The following is a 19,148-nucleotide window of genomic DNA, read 5'->3' on the forward strand; positions in this document are numbered from 1 at the left end:
CTGGTGCACTGATGTGCTAACTTCAAACAGCAACATGATTTAAAAACAGTTCTAAAATATATGTGTATTAATTATGCAAGGCATGTACTCTTCAGTTAGTGGGAGTCCAGGCACTTTCTTATTTCCTGGTCTTTTTCTTGTCTAGTCATTGCAATGCCTTAACGCTAATCCCAAAACTGTGCACAAGGTTCCTGTGTTTAACCAAGGCACATATCACCCAGTAGAGTTTTGTGGTGTGAGAAAGCATGTACCTTGCACCAAAAGACTCCACCTATACTACTTAAAAGGCAGGGCAATGGAAGTCAGGGTCCAAAGGTCTGTCTACACAATCATATGCTTGTAACCAGGTTGTGACAGTCTCATCTGACCCAGTTACAACAAACACAGTTGTGTTTTGTTGACACTGCAACTTTTTTCACACATCACCATGAACTATGTATGTGCTGCCATGCTGTTTAACTGTTTGTATCATTGTGTGCTGGGGAAGTCTGGACAGGGCACCTAAATAGGAGATTCAGGTCCTGAATTTCTATTGCTTTGTATAATATAGTAACTTAGACCAATGCAAAGAGGGTGTCAAATGCCACCAGAGTAGAATAAACTGAATAAATGACTACACAAGTGAAAAGGCAATACAGAGGCCCCACACTGGCTGGCAGCAGAAATTCATGCAGCAATGCACTCTAGTATGTCATGCTGCACAGGGAGCTGGGAGGAAGGAGGCCCACTCAAACCAGTTACACACAGGCATAGCTAGAGGGCCATCTACACTGTTTAAAAAAATCAGTGCCAAACTGGTGGCAGAAAGAAAACCACATCTTTGCCTAAGCTGCTGGAAATCTGAAAGAAAGGTGGCTACCATGGTTACTAACAGACTATTGATCAAGTTGTGTGTGAACACACATCTTGTTTAGACCAAGCGTGCCAGTCACTGGTTACAAATGCAGGAACAGCAGACCCTATTGCAGGAGTAGGGCCGCACTGTGCCATCAGATGTACAGTATGCTATAGAGCAGGGGTAGGCAACCTGGCACAGGTGCCAAAGGCAGCATGCGAGCTGATTTTCAGTGGCACTCACACTGCCCGGGTCCTGGCCACTGGTCCAGGGGGCTCTGCATTTTAATTTAATTTTAAATGAAGCTTCTTAAACATTTTAAAAACCATATTTACTTTACATACAACAATAGTTTAGTTATATATTATAGACTTATAGAAAGAGACCTTCTAAAAACATTAACATGTATTACCGGCACGCGAAACCTTAAATTAGAGTGAATAAATGAAGACTCGGCACACCACTCCTGAAAGGTTGCCGGCCCCTGCTATAGAGATTAAAGAGACCAGTACATACATTTATTTAATAGACCAGAAGCTAAATTTTTGTAAGGAAATAGATTTGGGATCCCAGGGGCTTGTAATAAGCAACAACAAAACAACAACTTTAAACAGTGAAAAATACTTTACCTGTTGTCTTAAAGTTACATATGGACATACCTCGGGCTCTAAACTTGCCTTACCTTGGAAATGTCTATAATCTAATCTCATGTTCTGCTCCTACAATGGCTTCTAGGTTTGGGTTGTTTTTAAAACTCTGTTGCCTAGAAATAAAAAACTACATGTTGCTCATATAGATTTTACCAACTCAATGTTTTGAACTCCCTCTGCTGGCTCTATATGGCTGAAGATAACTAACAAGCATTGTTGCTGGAGCTGTGGTGATGGCATCGTTGTATAAACAGGATGAAAATCCCAGACTACAATCTTTATTATGCCAGAGTTAAGGCTGAGAATATGTCAGAGTTTTAAAACAGGATTACAAGATTTTTATAGGATTAAAATAAAATATAGCTCCTCACAGCCCAAGACGCACCAACTGAAAACGGCACCAGACGCAACCACAACAAAACAAAAAATGCAAAACTCGTAGACATAACTCCACCGGTACAATGTCAAACAGTGTGTATGGCATTGTGTACTGCAATGTGTATCGGGGAGGGCACCGATTCCAGTGTGTGCTGTGGGTGCTTGGCATTGTGCACTGTGAAACGCGTAGGCCCCGGTCACTCCTGCACGGGGTAATAGCCCCGGGGACTGTATTTCAAATTGTGCGTTGCGGGGAGGGGGCAGGGGGCGGTGCCACGCCAGCTTTGCGTCACACTGAGCGCTTCGCTCACAGGCTGGCGCGTGCTTCGCGTTGCCTTTGCCGCCCCGCCCTCCACCCCTTCAGTCAGTCGGATTCCTCCCGCCCTCCGGGGGTTGCGCATGCGCTCGGGACCATGGACCGGTTGGAGGCGGGGCTGGGCTCGGGGGAGGAGTCTACCCAGCAGCCCCCGCTCCTCCCTCTCCGTCGGAGAGGGCGTTGCCGGACGCGCTCGGAAGAGCCAGGGGGCGGGGCCTTCTTCACGAGCTCGGTCTCGAGCTCGAGCGGCAGCAGTGAGGGCGACGAGGACATCTGGTGGCGCGTGCAGCGGCGCGCCAAGATACCGAAAGTGCGCATGCGTCTCCCTGCGCGGCCCAGCCCGGCGCAGGCGCAGAAGCAGACGAATGCTTTAGAGCGCACGCGCGGAGCGCAGTGGGGGCTACCGGCTCTGGCCGCCATGGAGCGAAAAGGTGAGCGCGGCGCCTTCTCCCGGGCCGGGCCTGGCGGGCCGCCTCCCCCCGACACGTGCATCCGGGGCCGAGCGTCGGCCCCTTAGTCCCTCACAGGCAGCGCCGACCGGGCGCTGCCCCCTGTCTGCCCTGCCCCCCCCGTCTGGCGGCCCTGCCCCCCCCGGCGCGTCCCCTGCCCCCGTCTGCCCTGCCCCCCTCCCCCGAGCGCGTCCCCTGCCCCCCTCCCCCGAGCGCGTCCCCTGCCCCCGTCTGCCCTGCCCCCTCCCCGTGTGGCTGCCCTGCCCCGGCGCGTCCCCTGCCCCCGTGTGGCTGCCCTGCCCCCTCCCCGAGCGCGTCTCTTGTCCCCCGTCTGTCTGCCCTGCCCCTTCCCCTGGGTGCGTCCTCAGTCCCCGTCTATCTGCCCTGTCCCCTCCTCCTGGGGCGTCTCCTGCTCCCCGTCTGTCTGTCCGCCCTGCCCTCCGACCCCCGCCCCGGCTGTCGGTTTTACCCTCCTCCCCCGGCTGCGCCTTCTGTCCCCTCCGTCTGTCTGTCTGCCTGCCTTGCCCCCGGCCCTGGGCCTGTCCCCTGCGTCCCCGTCTGTCTGCCTTGCTTCCTCCCCTGGGTATGCCCCCCTGCCCCCTCCTGTCTGCTTCTTCTCCACCTCATGCTCTGTGCCCCCTCAAACCTCTGTTTTCCTCTAGTATGCATCTCCCACTGCAGGCTTCACTCCCACCTCTTCCACCCTACCCTGTCTCATCGGTCTGCATTTCTCTCCCCCAGTTCTGGCGCTGCAGGCCCGGAAGAAACGGACCAAAGCCAAGAAAGACAAGGCCCAGAAAAAGTAAGTCGAACCCCACTGCCAGCCAGCTGGAAACTGGTGTCCAGTGTGGGGATGTTGTGCTTGGGCTTCTCTTCTATACATCCAGCCCCTGGTTTCCTGAGCTTAGGTGGGAAGGAGCAAGGTCTGGTGGCTCCATGTGGGCAACTGAAGGGATCTCCTTTTGGCTCTGAGGGCAAGGAATTTCCTCCCTCTTTGGGTCTACAGGGCATCCCTGGAGGGTGAAGTCTGAGGTTCCCCAGAGGCTTATTACCTAAAAGTCCCCTGTGCACCCCTTCTCTGTTAATGTAAAAACTGGGCCATATCGATGAGCCTTAAAGGGGTCCATTGATTATTCATAAAATGGTTGAAATGACACCTATGTCTGCCTCTCTTGATCAGTCTCCTAGGCATTGTTTAGGCTAGAAAAGCATCTGTTTAACTATCAGCTTATAAAATGACACATGCAAATGAGTATCCTGATTGATTTTGCGGATGAGTTTAATAATGCTTTTCACTAAATCTACTAATCTCTTAGAGGTGGATGGTTTTGTGCAAAGTCTTCCTTTTAGTAAGTGAGATTAAAAGAAACATCTATTACATTACAGAAATCCATAGTAGCTCCATAAATCTTTTTGAAGTGTTCAAAATATATTCCATATACTCACCAGGGATTCTGGGGGGTGGGAGCTACAAATCCAGTTTGTTTATACAAGAGGCTAAATTTTAAGTAGCTCTAGGAATTCAGCTAACTTTAAAATATGGAAGAAGTTCCTATAATTGTTACATATATTTTTGAGAACAGCTACTGTAAGGTGAATTCATTCAATCATGTTGTATTAAAAAATCTAACTTAAAAACTATAACTCTTCTAAACTATAATTGTCTTGTACTTGGAATAATAAACTGCCTCTGGGAAGGGGTTATTTGTGGGACTGAAAATCTGACCGTTTTAATATCAAATAAATGGGGGGGGGGAATCAAAGTAGTGCTTTTTTGTGGAAGGTACAAAAAGGGGATTGACATCTCTATCTTGAGCTATTCCCCATCAATCATTATAGGTTCTTACTTTTAATTCTGAAATAACTGAGACATCCGTCTTTTAGACAGAATATAATGTGGCCTCTATAGAGGTTTGTATATTGTATCTGCAAAGATTATCACTGTGTGTCTACAAAATAACTCTATCACTTTCATTATACTGCGGAGTTGGTTTGCGGAGCTTTTGAGTCGGCATCGCACTTTCCTTCCTTCCTTCATTTGGTTTCAAGATTGCAGAGAGACAAGAAATTAAGCAAAACAATTATCTAACTCACTGGAAAAATCTGCCCACCAAAGTACTAACTTTTTACTTGTACACATTTATAAACTTCCTTTCTATGGTATTTCATGAACTTATTTCAAGGCATGACCACATCTCTTCAACTGGACAGAGCTCACTGAGGTATCTTTAGATGGATTTTTTTGGGTCTGGTTGTCAGAAATGGAGCAGACAGCAGCTCGCTTGTTTAAAAGGATTACTAAACTGGTGCCCAGCACTACAAAGCAAACATATCATAGAAATGTAGGGCTGGAACGGACATTAAGAGGTCAAGTCTAGCCCCCTGTGCTGAGGCAGTGTGTGTTAGACATACATAATATTTGTATGTGGGAGTTAAAAAATCAGGGAGCTGCATGGGTTACCATCTTTAATTACGGGCAGTACTATTTTCTTTCTCTCAAGCATCGACTTCAATTCTACAAGCATTTAATCAGATCTGCAAATTGTACATTAACAGATTGTGAAGGTTTAAGGATAACTTGTATCTAAAAGTTAAATACATACCAGTATACAAGCAAATTGAAATTTAAGGTTTAAAAATGCAAAAAGCCTCCATCAGGACACTTAGTCCTGAATTTATCATGGTTTTGAAACTGAATACTAGGGTTCAGCCACTTGGTTTTTAGCCCACTAATAAATATACTTTTATTCCTCTCTTGGAGGAGGTGGGATTTTCAGTAACTCATGCTTTTGTGCCAGTGGAATTTCTTCTAATACCCTGTAGCTGTTTAACACCTTTCATACAAGGATTTCAAAGCACTTTACAAAGGCGAGTAAGTTGTTTCTGTATCTTATAGATCAAGAAAAGGAGGAGCTCTCAGGGTTGAATCATTAAACCCAATTTCTAGTCCTGACTCTGCCTTGATCAGACAGTGGGCAAGTGGTAACAATAATACTTTTATAAAGTGCTGTGAGAACCAAGTGAAAAGTTAAATTCAAAGTATTACTTTTAAAAAGTCATATAGTGAGTCTGTGATAGCCATTAATAGTACCCAGGTCTCCTGCAAGTTCAGTGCTCTGAATTCTAAAATGTTGTCTTATGCACATACATTGTGTATCTTCTGCTGTGGCATATGGTTTGTTTACTGAATTTAGTTGCATGATCATCAGATCTGTTGTATAAAGTTCAGCATTCTTAACTGATGTATTGATTTAAATAGAATGTCCGAAGAGGCACTAGTAATGTATGAGGCCCTCTAAAGCTTTTTTTTTTCCTCTCTGCCTGTATTTTATTTGGCGTGACATCACACAGAAAAGGATTTTCTGCTTGGACCTGTCCCACTTCCGGGATGAAGGGAACATAGAAGTGATAGAAAATATCTTGCTGCTAAGAAGGTAGAAAGTGTAGTGTTGAGGCAGACACATTGTGAACTAATTGCATGTTTGTCTACACATGCTCTAGAATACACCGTATAATATCTGTGGGACATTTGCAATAAGTTGGCATGAAGTAATAATTGATGATGCTCCTATGTGAGTGAACATGATGGACATAACTTGTTACCTACTGCACCTTGTGAGATCGGAGAATGAGGATATGTGGAAAGGAAAAATTGCCTTTGAGGGGTGATTAGGATATTGTCTCCATGGCTGCCAGTTTGTAGATAACTTGTTAATCCCCTCAGAAGAACTGACGCTTGCTACAGTAAAGGATCTCACTATTCTGAAGTTAAATGTTACAGTTGAGTGGCTGTAGCATCACTTGCTGTAAAACAGTTCAGTGTCCATGTTAACCAGCCTGCCTTATGTAAATATAGTGGCCGTTACTTAAATTGGTTCTTGGCTTTCTATCCTTGTCTATCCAATAGGATCAGATCTTTGATAAGGAGGAGAGATGAAAGGGCAATTAAACAAACATATTTTTACTTCTGAGGAGACACAGCTACTCGCTGGAGTGGAGGAACAAATTGGGATTCATCATAAAATACTGTAACTCGGTGTGTGTATTCCTGTCCTTACTCTGGGAGGATGGTGGCTCTTGTCTGATTAGCAAGCTTTTGAACAACTGGCTAAGCAGCTTTAATTCTAAAAGCATTTTTCCTACTACAGTTGATCACCATGCATGTTGGATTCGGTCACTAACTAGAGAGTGGCTGACGTGGTTAATGAATTAGTTTGTCACTCATGGGCAGAGATCTCAAACTCAAATCACCACGAGGGCCACATGAGGACAAGTACGTTGGCCCAAGGGCTGCATCACTGAAACCTTTTCATACAACAATACAAAAGTATAGTAAAAAATAAGTACTATAGTATGCTATTAAAAGTCAATGTATTAACTTTTTAAAAACTGTAATACAGAATACGTTGCCACTTTTAACACATTCTTCCCAACTACTCACAGCAAAGAATCATATATGCTGAACTTTATACCTCAGACTCCTCATCTAGTCCATGAGGCCCCGTCCCTTCCTGGCCTCTTCCTACCCCTTCCCCACCCCCATTCCAATCTCTTCCCCAAAATCCCTGCCCCAACTCCACACCCCCCTTCCCCAAATCCACAGCCCCACCTCTTCTCTGCCTCTTGCCCCGAGAGCGCCGTGTCCCTGCTCCTCCCTCCTGCCTCCTGGAAAGTCCTAAGCGCTGCCAAACAGCTGTTTGGCGGTGGGAAGCACTGGGAGGTAGGCAGAGGAGTGGGGATGCGGTGCACTCAGGGCAGGGGAGAGCTTGGCTGCCAGTGGAGTCGGCACCTATGGCGGCCTGCAGGAAATAACTCCACGGGCTGTGTGTTTGAGGCCCCTGCTGTAGGGTGAAGGAATGCATAGAGTAAGGTAAGGGATCAAATACACAGAAGAGTCTTTTAGTAACTGGTGACTGAACAGGAAATTCATTAAAGTATTTGAGGGTGTCCTGAATGTTTGACCGTATATAGTGTCTTTAGTCACAGTCAGTTCCACAACTGCTGACTACAGGAAGTTCTGGCATTTTTTTGACTGTTAGGATTCACTGGGAAAAAACCCACTGAAAAACTATCACCCAGTCAAATTCTGCCTGCCACCTCACTCCCCTTATTTTCACTGAGTACTTTACTCCATGAGAAATCACACTGAAATTGAATAGTAGAATCTGGCCCTCAGTGTTTTCCCTCAATGTTTATTCTCCTTTGTTGCAAGGCACCATCTGTACAACAGCAGTTTTACAAAGTGTCCTCTTTTTTTAATCCTTGGTAATGATGGGTTGAGGTTGAGAACACTTCATGATGTATTTCCAGTAAAATTCTGTATGTAGTCTTCCATAATCAATAGAACACTTGGTAATAAAAATGCATATGAATACCAACACTTTTGTTTTGAGCAAGGGCATTCAGGTTGTGACATTACACCTGCTAAGCTTAGTGCTTGTGATTCTTTAGTGCATTGAAACTTGCAAAAACTCTGTGCTTCAGCAAGAAACAGTTTTGTCACTAGCCTGCTGGGTCATGGGAAACAGAGCAGGCTAAGTGGAGACACTGCAAAATCAGCATATATCTGTGTGACATTAATTCCCATGAATCAAAATACAATGGGAAAATCTAATTTAGGCTCTGCTAATCGTGAGTATCCTTAAATTTAGCTATAACAGCAGTGATATATAGTAAGAACATGTCTAAGGTAATAGCATTCTTTGGTCATGTTACAAGGTTAATTTGATATGACTTTTATCATATCATTTATATTGGAATATGTTCTGCTTTTGTTGTAGGAGTTCTGGTACTTTAATTGTACTGGGTCAGATTTGGTGCTGTGACTTAGAATTGAAATTGGTGGGTGTGAAGGTGATATCACCAGCACATGTTGGCTATTGTCACTTTGTAGCTGTCAAAAGTGCATCAGTTGTAAAGTCAATTTAACAGGGAGCCAATTTTAATTGAAATTTTCTCCGCTTGCACGTTCTCTGAAGTGTAGATTACATCTGTAATTGTCATGCTGTGTGCACAGTCTTGAGCGTTAAGTGTACTTCCTGTAAATTATAATAGTTAGAACTAGATATTTGAGGTCTCTGATAGTCTATTGCTTGGGAACTTTGATATTTTTATTCGGTGCAGTTTATATTGCAAACATTCAGAAGATTGAACTGTTCTCTTCCATCTGCTGTGAGGAAAATCTGTTGTGCGATGCTGCTGAGGTCAAAACTCAAGGTTAAAAATGAGACTAAAAAATTCACTCAAATTCAAAACAGTTGTAGAAAGAAATATTTGTTCCATATTGAATTCCTTGAACCACAGCACAGTATAAACAGACAAGATTTTTTTAACCTGATTGCTAGTTTTCTTCATGTCAGACTGTTGGAACAGACCTGCTGCTGACTCTACGGGTGTACGTCCCAGATACTGACTAGCATACTGGCTTTCCCATGCCAGATAAGATTACTGGTTCATCAAATCTGATATCCTGCTTCCTGCAGTGGTTTATACCTGATGCTTCAGAAAAAGTAGAGAACTATAATGCAAAATACTCAGCGTTGTGTATGCAGGGAGTAAAAGGGTGGCAGCGTGAGCAATTCAACCCTGAAGCATGGAATTTTATTACCATTGTCATGAATAACTACAAATAATAGTGACTATATAGCTATAGTATTTGACTTGTCTTTTTGTAGATTATCCTCTGCAGTATTTCCTTTTGATTTCTGAATGTACTGGTTAATTGAGTGATCCTTTGTCATGGGACATGGTGAATGAGGGGTTGACTTTTTTCACTGACCGTTTATAGCTTAATACCTCAAGTGCCATCTACCTAGTTATTTTTCACTTATAGCCTAAATGATCCTAGGTTTTGAAGTCTCATTTTATGAAGGTCGTCTGCTCTTCTCTATACTTTATTAATATTGACTGTAGCCTGTATTTTCAAAAGTGACTAATTTTGAATGCCTAGTGTGAGATACCTTAAAAGGACCTGACTTCCAGAGGATTGGGCACTTGTCACTCTCTGGAAAGCAGGCCATTTAAGGTGTCAAGATAGGCTCCCAAAATTGCTTGATATGTGAAATTTTAGCTTTGGTTGGGGTAGTGCTTGGGAGCTGCAGTGGTGGACCAGGAGGGCCCCATTGTGGTGGGCACTGTACAAACACAGAATAAAGGATGGTCCCTACTCTAAACAGCACTAAAATACAGGGATTAAAAATAAATGCAGTACTTGGATTGGAGTGTACTATTGTTTCATATGCCAGGGGCCACGTGACTATCGTGGCTAAAACAGGAGTGGAGTTGAGTCTGAGTTCTCTTCCTGATTGTTCTGGTTCACGCGGACTTCAAACAAATCGCTAATCTCTGTGCCGCAGTTCAGCCATCTGTAAAATTGTGGCATCTTTCTGTGTGAAGCCCATTGAAATCCTGTGACAGATGTTATAAATGCAAAACATTATTCTATATTTTCAGTCTTTCCTGGCATGTCCAAGCTCTTTTGTAGGTGTTCTAAAGGCTTTTGCAGTGGACACACACATTCATTTGAGCCAATGATGACTCTTTACAGCAGGGGTAGGCAACCTATGGCGTGTGTGTCAAAGGTGGCACACAAGCTGATTTTCAGTGGCACTCTTGCTGCCTGGGTCCTGGCCACCGATCTGGGGGGACTCTGCATTTTAATTTAATTTAATTTTAAGTGAAGCTTCTTAAACATTTTAAAAACCTTATTTACTTTATAACTAAATTATTGTTGTATGTTTATTAAAGACTTATAGAAAGACCTTCTAAAAACGTTAATGTATTACTGGCACACAAAACATAAATAAATGAAGACTCAGCACACCACTTCTGAAAGGTTGCTGACCCCTGCTTTAGAGGCGTCTGTCAGTTGAGAGCCAATATCTGTAATGAGAAAATTCCAATACGTTGTGATCTGCATCTGTTATATAAGTAAAACTTCTGCTATCGTGCTGTTTAATCCACAGATGCATTTAAATTAGTCTAGAATCTGGCTGTTATTACTAACTGAAATAAGCTAATGCCATCAAATTTCATCAACCCTCTCTCCCCACCCAGTCACTGGCAGCAAGAGGAGATAGAGGAAGCAGCCACATTACTATTCAGAGAAGTAAGAAAGGGGATTGCTCGGGGAGGGTCAATGGGCAGACAGGAGCCAAGTGTGGGTGTCTGCTCTGAGTGGCAGGAATGGAGATGTGTGGGAGCAGATTGGGGATAGAAACAGGGTGTCAATGTCCTGTCACCCTAGCACTCCCACCATTACTACCACCAGTGGAGATGCAGAGATGGTAGTACAGTGATGAGGAAACATCTCAACTAGCATAAACAGACACAGCATTTGTTATACAAAACAATCTCCCATTTATTTAATCTAAAATAGTGGTGGATAATTACCCATAGTCCTGCATGTAAGGCTCTTGGGATGCACTGGGGTCTGATCAGTCACTTTTCTGCCCCAAAACAAACACTACTTAATTGAGGGCTCACAAGATTCAAGTCTGTCAGCTTCTCTCTCCCCACCTTTGCACCCTGGTAAGTAGGGAGTTTACTGAAATCAGGGGTACAGGAGAATGGTATTTATGGTGGCTTCTCACTTTGCTATATTACATCTCTTCAACATCTCTTTTCTATTTCCCTTGGAATATCTTCTGGTCCTGACCTTCTCAAGTTTGTCCTCAGTTTCTTCCTTGAAGGCTTTGCCGTCCCTTAGAGCTTTGGATTAGGTTTTTCCTATTGCTCTCTGCAGTTAATACCAATGCAAAATCTTCCAGAAGCATTCAGAACACATGTCAAAAGTTGGTGACTTGCCCACTAATACAAAAGTCATTATCAAACTGCACATGACAAGACATAAATTAAACTGCTGGTTTCCATGGAAGCCCTTCACAGCTTGTGCAGCGATATGGCAGACAGTTCTGTTTTGTTGAACTATTAAATGCTTGTGGGGGCAGTGGGAGTGAGGAACAAGAAACTTAATCATTTCGCTTATGTATACATTAGCACAGTCTTAATGTGGAATTCAGTGGTTCTAATCTTCAAATTGAACACCCACTAAACAAAAGTGCTTGTATGCGTTGGCTGCTGTGAGAAACATAGCTTTTCAAAAATGAATTATTAGAATATCTCTCCACCTGCGAGTTCTTCTCCTGACAATAGAACTCCTATGGCTTTATAGTTCTGAAGCTGTTAAACTACGTAAGCAGATGTCACAGGCCTGCCTTTGTTGGTTGTAACTACCAATTCTGTTTGAACAAAAGGGAGGGAATAAAAACTTATGCCAAATTTATGGGAGAGTGGGTGGATCGCCTATAATTACAAAATATTTAAGAACAAGAACTACAGGATGGTAACTGCTTCATAAAGTATGAATTATATTTGGTCCCCCAGCTCCTTCAAATTTAAAAAGTTTCAAGGATGTAGGTGAAACATACTAGCCATAAATTGTAATGAAAAGGTACATATGCAGGTTTCAAGGCAGCAAAATGGAAGGAGAGTACCAGTGTCGCAAACTTCTGTGTGTGTGTGTGTGTGTGTGTGTGTATATATATATATATATATATAATATACACACACAATGATTCCTCAAAATAGTTAAACTAGAAAAATAACTGGGGGGGAGGGAAGTAGTGTCCACCTAACCTGGAAACAAATTCTGTAATGCCATACTTGAATTTGTACTACAGGACTGAGGCCAAACAATAATGACTTGTCAAATTTATGCAGAGATCTCGATGTTGTTGCTCTGCATACCTTGTGGATAAGAAAAGCATGGAGGCTGACAACAGAAGCAGGCATTCCTTTGACTGGATGTGCATTAATAAGATCTTGCCTCTGTCACTGCAGGTACTCTAAGAAACAGCAATTAGGCAGACGTCATTCTCTTGGGGAGAACTTGACCTGATGTACTAATGTCAAAAGCGAAGGTGGGATGAGTATTCAAGATTTAAGAGCCTAGTCAAAGGCTTTAGTCTCCTCCAGGAAAAAAGTAAAAACACCTTTTTAATATCTTGCCTGTGAAGCAAGATCTTGCTATGAAGGGCATGCAGACATGAGAAAACATGGGCAAGATGAGTAAGGTGTAAATTGACACTGACCTTTTGGAAGAACTCCAGAAAGAGTCACTAGCAATACCTTATCCTTGTAACTCGGGTTTTGACTATGCTGTGGAGACTAGACTGGCATAGCTAAATTGCCATAGATGTGCCAGCATAATATACTGAAGATGCAGCCTTTGACTGGAGAGTTGTTTCCATCAGTGTAGGGATACCACCTCCCCAAGGGATAGTAGCTAAGTTGATGGAAGCAGTCTTTTGTCAACTTAGCTGTGTGCACACTAGGAGTGGGAGTAAAACTACAGCACTGGGCATATATTTTTTTCACATCCCTGACCCACATGGCTATTGTCAATCTAGTTTAAGTGCAAACTGGGCCTTAGTTTATGCTGGATTAATTACTACACTCTGAAGATTGCTTAACTGAAGTCTCTCTCTTAATGGGGATAAAACCTTTCACAAGTCTTAAACTCATGTCTAGCAATTGGCTCAAAGGTTTCATCACCTGTGTATAGATGGGGCTGATGGGCTCTGAAAGGTGACCTGCAAAATGGGGAAGATGGGTTCTTTATCTACTGTGAAACACTATTGCACAGTTCCATTGCAGCTACTATGGAGGTGAAACCTGAGTACTTGACACGAGGGTAGGGGAAGGATGGTGTGATTTTTTTTTATTTTTTTTAGTTAGCACTTGTGTAACAACATTTGGGGAAAAAAGCTGTTGGCTTTGATCACTGTATCCCGCCATTAACACGAGAGCCATTTTCACATTTGAGCTGCAGACAGGTACACACAATAGAGGAGAAAGATGTAACAAAATATCAAAGGAAATATCAAAAATGCTACAAGTTTATTTTTGATACAAGACCTCTACAAAAGCATCGTTCCTTCCTTTATTCTTGGTCACCTGGGGGAAAGTTTACATGCCTTTCTAGCTCCCGACTAGTGGGTGTACAGAAAATAAAATTCTTAGATGTGATAATGAAATGCAAATACCCAACCTGAGTTTACTGGGCTATGCTGGCAAGTCTAGAAATCTTGGACCTTTGTACTAGCTGTGGTGCAGTTCTTCTGCTACTAACAGCATAGAGAGCACTAACAGACCAGCTCAGGGTATGGCTACACTGGCGAGTTGCAGTGCTGGAAAGCCTCCACCAGCGCTGCAATTAGTAAGTGGCCACACCTGCAGGACACTTCCAGTGCTGCAACTCCCTGGCTGCAGCACTGGCCGTACACCTCACTCAGCATGGGGAATAAGGATTCCAGCGCTGGTGCTGCAGCACTGGTCATCAAGTGTGGCCACACACCAGCGCTGTGATTGGCCTCCAGGGTATAAGGATGTATCCCAGAATGCTTTTATAAATTACTCTTTGTTTTGTTATGCAGCCTCTCTTTGTTTTGTTATGAACGAGCTCAGCGCGGAGCTCCGTTGCCGCTGCTGCTTATCTAAAAAACAAACAGAACTCCTGTTTGCTGTGATCATCTGTACCTGGCTGTAAACAATCAAATGAGAGGCAGGCAGGGAGTGAATGAAACAGCGGTGAGTCGTGTTGGCTGCAGGCTGTTTGCAATTAAGAGTTAAGACTAAGGGGTCGGAAACATGTTTTGATTTTTCAAGGCAGGAAGCTAAATGCACAGTGTTGGCTCCAAAAATCCCCTCTCTCTCTCCCCCCGCTCCCTGTCACACTAGACCCCACTCCACCCCCCTCTTTTGAAAAGCACGTTGCGGCCACTTAAACGCTGGGATAGCTGCCCATAATGCATCACTCCCAACAGCGCTGCAAATGTGGCCACACACCAGCGCTGGCCCTGCACAGCTGGATGACCAGCGCTGCAAACCGTAAGTGTAGCCATACCCTCAGAACAGAAGTAGATGGCATGGTGGTACCAGTGACCAGTCTACTCTAGTGCTTAGCTACTGTTGATAACATCAATGGAGCAGCAGCAGTGGGAGAATAAGAAAAGATTCCATGCAGGCAGGGTGTCTGATAGATAAAGCCTTTACCTTCTCTGTACCTCCCTCTTCGGGCTAGCTTAAGCAGTTGGGGAATAAGTGAAAGGATCCCTTTCAGCCTTCTCTCACCAGATGGCCAAACCTGACTGCCCTTCTAGTAGATTCCCACAAGAAGCTAAGGACCCAGAACTCTTGCAACGAACAGCAGAGGTTGATGGAGTAATTGTGTGTTATATTCTGTACATACACAGTAATTTGTGGCTATTGTGTTTAAAAAAAAAAAAACCTGCATAACTAAGACTTTTCTAATATGTAGATGTTGCCAAGTGGCTTTGACAGCTTTTATTAAATTAAAAGGCAGTGCTGAATTTACTAAAGAGGAATTTACTGAGGGAGTTAAGTATTCTTCAATGTTGACTATAAGTTGAATATTGATAAGAGCCCAATCCTACTGTCTTTACTGAGGCAAAACTCAATCAGTCTAAGATTTCCCCTCAGTAAGTACTACAGGTAAGATCCATAGTGTATAATTTTAAGTACTTCTATCAGAAAGCATTTTTAATTGCCAACAAACTCAGAAATTGTACATTAATGTCAAATATCAGACACTGCTTGCATCCGAAGAAGTGGGTATTCACCCACGAAAGCTCATGCTGCAAAACGTCTGTTAGTCTATAAGGTGCCACAGGATTCTTTGCTGCTTCTACATTAATGTCATACTTCTGCAGATCTGTTTCCCCTTATGAATTCCACAAAGCCGAAGATAAATGTGTGCCCAAATACCTTTATGGCATCCAAGAAAGATGCTGAACACCTGGCATTAGAAAGCTATGTCCACTTAATATTTTTAAACGATTTAGAACATTCTCACATCTTTGCGTGATTTAACAAAGGGTGAGGAGTTATTTCTGTATCCACAGCTACTGGAGTTTGGAATAATTTAAGAAAATGTTTCTTACCTTGAACAACTTCCATTTCCTGCTTTATTGCCCTGGGGTTTCTATATCAAAAGGGTTGGACCATCAGCAGTTAATGACACTCGTGCTCATTGGAAGCTGTGAATCTAGTGGACTGTTGAATATGCGGTGGTGTTGTAGCCATGTCCTTCCCAGGATGATAGAGACAAGGCTGGTGAGATGATATCTTTGATTGGACCAACTTCTGTCTGAGAGAGACAAGCTTTTAAGCTTCCACAGAGCTCTTCTTCAGCTCTCTGTAAGCTCAAAACCATGTGTCTCTCTCCAAAAGAAGCTGGTCCCATAAAAGGCTGTCTAATAGACAGATTAAAATCAGGAGATGCTTTTTCAGTTTAGGAAGATAAAACTGAAAATCTGACTGAATTCAGCATTTCTTCAGGGGAAGACTGTAGAACCAGGCGAACATCAAGGAAATCTGGTGAATCTATTTATGTTCAACCCAGAGTATGACTAAATTTGCAGAAAGATCAGCTGAGAGCAACCCCCTCAGTGTTGCTGCAAGGCCCTTTACCTGCAATGCAGTGCTATGCATCTACAGCTAGGTGGTGGAGACAAATCCTTTTTCTCCCTCCCTCTTGCACAAAGCTTTGCTGCTTTCAGGGAGAGCCAGCACTCCACCAGTGGTGTGTGCACCTCTGCTGCCTGAACAATCTGCTAGCTGATTCTTTTTGAATGGCTCTTTCGAAAACTGTTGGTTCATCTTCAGGGGTATCTCTATCAATGGGAGTCCGTGCTTCGTGCAGGTAGGCTTTTCTTTGTCTTGTGTGAACTACTGCTCTTCTTAAGGGCTTCCTTAGAGGGGGGAAAAAAGGACTTTTGTGTCCCTAGATGAAGACTTTTGTGGATTCCATGAAAGCTCTCACGCTTGCCTTAGAATACTGCAACTCGACGTCATCTTTTCTTCTTCCTTAAAATATTATCTGATCATGTGATTGCAGAGGCAGGCTGCAAACCTAGTTAACTCTTGAGATTAATTAGGAGGTAGAGGGAACAAATATAAAAATTCAAATCAGGGTGCATTTTAGTCTAGCATTGAGCACGTTAGTTATAAAAATTAGTCTCTCTAAATTCTGCTGAGTAGCTATATATCACGCATTTCTTTCGAGCCCTTCTTTTAGCATTTTTGCCATACTGTCAGCTATCTGCTTCTTACTCCCTTATTTTAAATACAGGCAATGGGGCTCTTGCTCTCTCCAGCAGCCCTTTTTGCCTCTTTGTAGGCTAGGCTGTCTGAAGGATGCAGACAGGGTGGATGTTACGAGGTTTTTGTGTGATAATATTTGGGGGGTTGGTTTGACTGAATTCTTGTTCTCTATTTAGTAGAGAGTTTAATCTTGTTGCTTACTTTGACCATATTAGTGTCCCCTTTTGATCTGGCCCTGCAGTTGGCATTTTAGAAGTCAGGCTATTATGGGGTGTCTGATGCCTTCTAATGAATTTGAGTAGTAGAGCAAAGATGATTTGGAGGAGAGAGTTTTTAATTTTAAATGCTATTATGAAGATCTGTCTGTTACATATGGCTAATAATAGGGGAATAATTAACTGTAGTGTAGAACTGTCATGTCTTCCAAGACTGAATCTCAGCTGTGGGACAGTGCGAGATGCAAACTATAGGGTGCATCAGACACCAGATGGTCAATAGTCATGACATGTTGGTTCCATTTAGAATGGGGGGGGGGGGGGACTAGAAATTTCCAGCAGAATGGCCTGAGTGGTTTCTGATAACTTCCTTGATGCAGGAAGAGCACTGCAAAGTACATCAGTGGTTTTCAAGCATTCTGTTGTGGACCACTTAAGATGAATCTTTTTGTGGCCCCACTTTCTTGTCCCTATCCCCCACCTTCCCTGAAGCAACTATGTAGTACTTGGTTACATGAAGGGAAAAAATCTTAGGGCAGTATTGAGGAGACTGAATGTGATGGGTATGGCTGCTGGATTTAAATTCCCTATTCTGTCTGCTGTTTTTTCCCTCTTCCTGGGTGTAAACTGGGTATTAGCGCCCAAACCCTTCTCATTGCTGCAGCTCCCAAGGCTCTCATCCATCATAGCACATCTGGATTACTGAAACCCTTTTTTCCTCTGGCCTTGACTGTGCAGTCTTGCCCCACTCAGATCCATTCGGAATGCTGCTGCCGAGACAATTTTCCTAGCCTGTTTGACCATCTCACCCCTCTTTGTATCCTTCCACTGTCTCCCCCTTCTCTAGCACATCAAATATAAGCAACTTGTCTTCACTTTCAAGCCTCTTCAAGGCCTAGCCCCTTCCGACCCATCATTTATCATTCACTCCATCGTCCACTTGCTAAGTTTTCAAACTGGTCCTTGAAAGGAGCAACATCCTTAAAGCCGCTTCATTGTTCTTCAAATCCCTCCTTAAAACTCCACTTTGCCATGGCTACAAAAACAAAAACCAGGTAGTCTGCTGGTGTGCTGAGACAGCTGCCTATCATGCTGACCAATATTGTTTCCTTGTACTCCCCGATATGTCTGTATCCATCGGTGGCTTGTCTTAGGGCAGGACCACCTTTTTGTTCTGCGCTTGTACAGCGCCTAGCCCAGTGGGCTCCTGATCCATAAGGAGTATTGCTAGGTGCTATGATAATACAAATAACACAGCCCTAGCCGCACTATGTTCCTTTGCAGTTTGGTTCTGTCCTCTTGCTATCTGGCTTAGTTTTGGGGTAGCATACAAACTTGTTCCCTCTCTAATTTTCACCAAATAAAGTGACAGACTTCAGCTAGCTGTGCAGGGTGCAGAGAACTGCTTGGGTTTTTTCTGTTTATTTTTAGCTTACAGTCGTGAACTAGGTCAAACTACAGTATTGGAAATCATTGCTGTTTGAATACAGATAGATGCATGCATCACTGTAGTATGGTAATCTCCTGGAAATGTTCGTGTGGTACAGTTCAGGACCAGTGATCTGCATGACTTGTCAAGTGCTGAATTCTTAAAGCACTAGGCCTCATGATGCCCTAAAATACACAAGACCAACTGTCAGATTCTCTGGAGAACAGCAATACCGATAGATTACATAAATCTTAAAAATCTCCTAAGATTAATTGCCTTGTTCAGCTTATTAAAAAGGGTTGAAATCCTCATGAGTAGTGCAGCATATGCATGGGAAAGGGTTACGTGAAACTTGCCTTCACATCCCATGGCCTTCCATTAAAACCAAACCGATCACTTGTGCAAATGTGAATTGTATAGTGTGCTCCATGCTGTCATAAGTTGACTAATGTGACTCCTATAGTTCCATTCTGAACAGCTAAAACTGCAGTCCACATCTAATCATAGAATCATAGAATCTCAGGGTTGGAAGGGACCTCAGGAGGTCATCTAGTCCAACCCCCTGCTCAAAGCAGGACCAAACCCAACTAAATCATCCCAGCCAGGGCTTTGTCAAGCCTGACCTTAAAAACCTCTAAGGAAGGAGATTCCACCACCTCCCTGGGTAACCCATTCCAGTTCTTCACCACCCTACTAGTGAAAAAGTTTTTCCTAATATCCAACCTAAACCTCCCCCTCTGCAACTTGAGACC

At 43.4% G+C, this 19,148-nt stretch overlaps 1 protein-coding gene across 5 annotated transcripts in view; it reads left to right on the top strand.

The window, feature by feature from the left end:
* Window positions 1-2,208: 2,208 nt before the first annotated feature.
* Window positions 2,209-19,148, top strand: part of SRPK1 (SRSF protein kinase 1) — a 46,715-nt gene continuing 29,775 nt past the window's right edge. For 4 of the 5 annotated variants that reach the window (XR_005597934.1, XM_039536579.1, XM_039536580.1 and 1 more), the window contains exons 1-2: window positions 2,209-2,610; window positions 3,370-3,430. Coding sequence is in view for 4 of the 5 variants with exons in the window: in XM_039536579.1 (XP_039392513.1) it covers window positions 2,277-2,610; window positions 3,370-3,430 (395 nt within the window). In the remaining variant the exon portion in view is untranslated. The remainder of the gene's footprint in view (window positions 2,611-3,369; window positions 3,431-19,148) is intronic. The other variant, XM_039536582.1, reaches the window with a different exon arrangement.

This window comes from Mauremys reevesii, linkage group 4, assembly GCF_016161935.1.
Source record: "Mauremys reevesii isolate NIE-2019 linkage group 4, ASM1616193v1, whole genome shotgun sequence".
NCBI lineage: Eukaryota > Metazoa > Chordata > Testudines > Geoemydidae > Mauremys > Mauremys reevesii.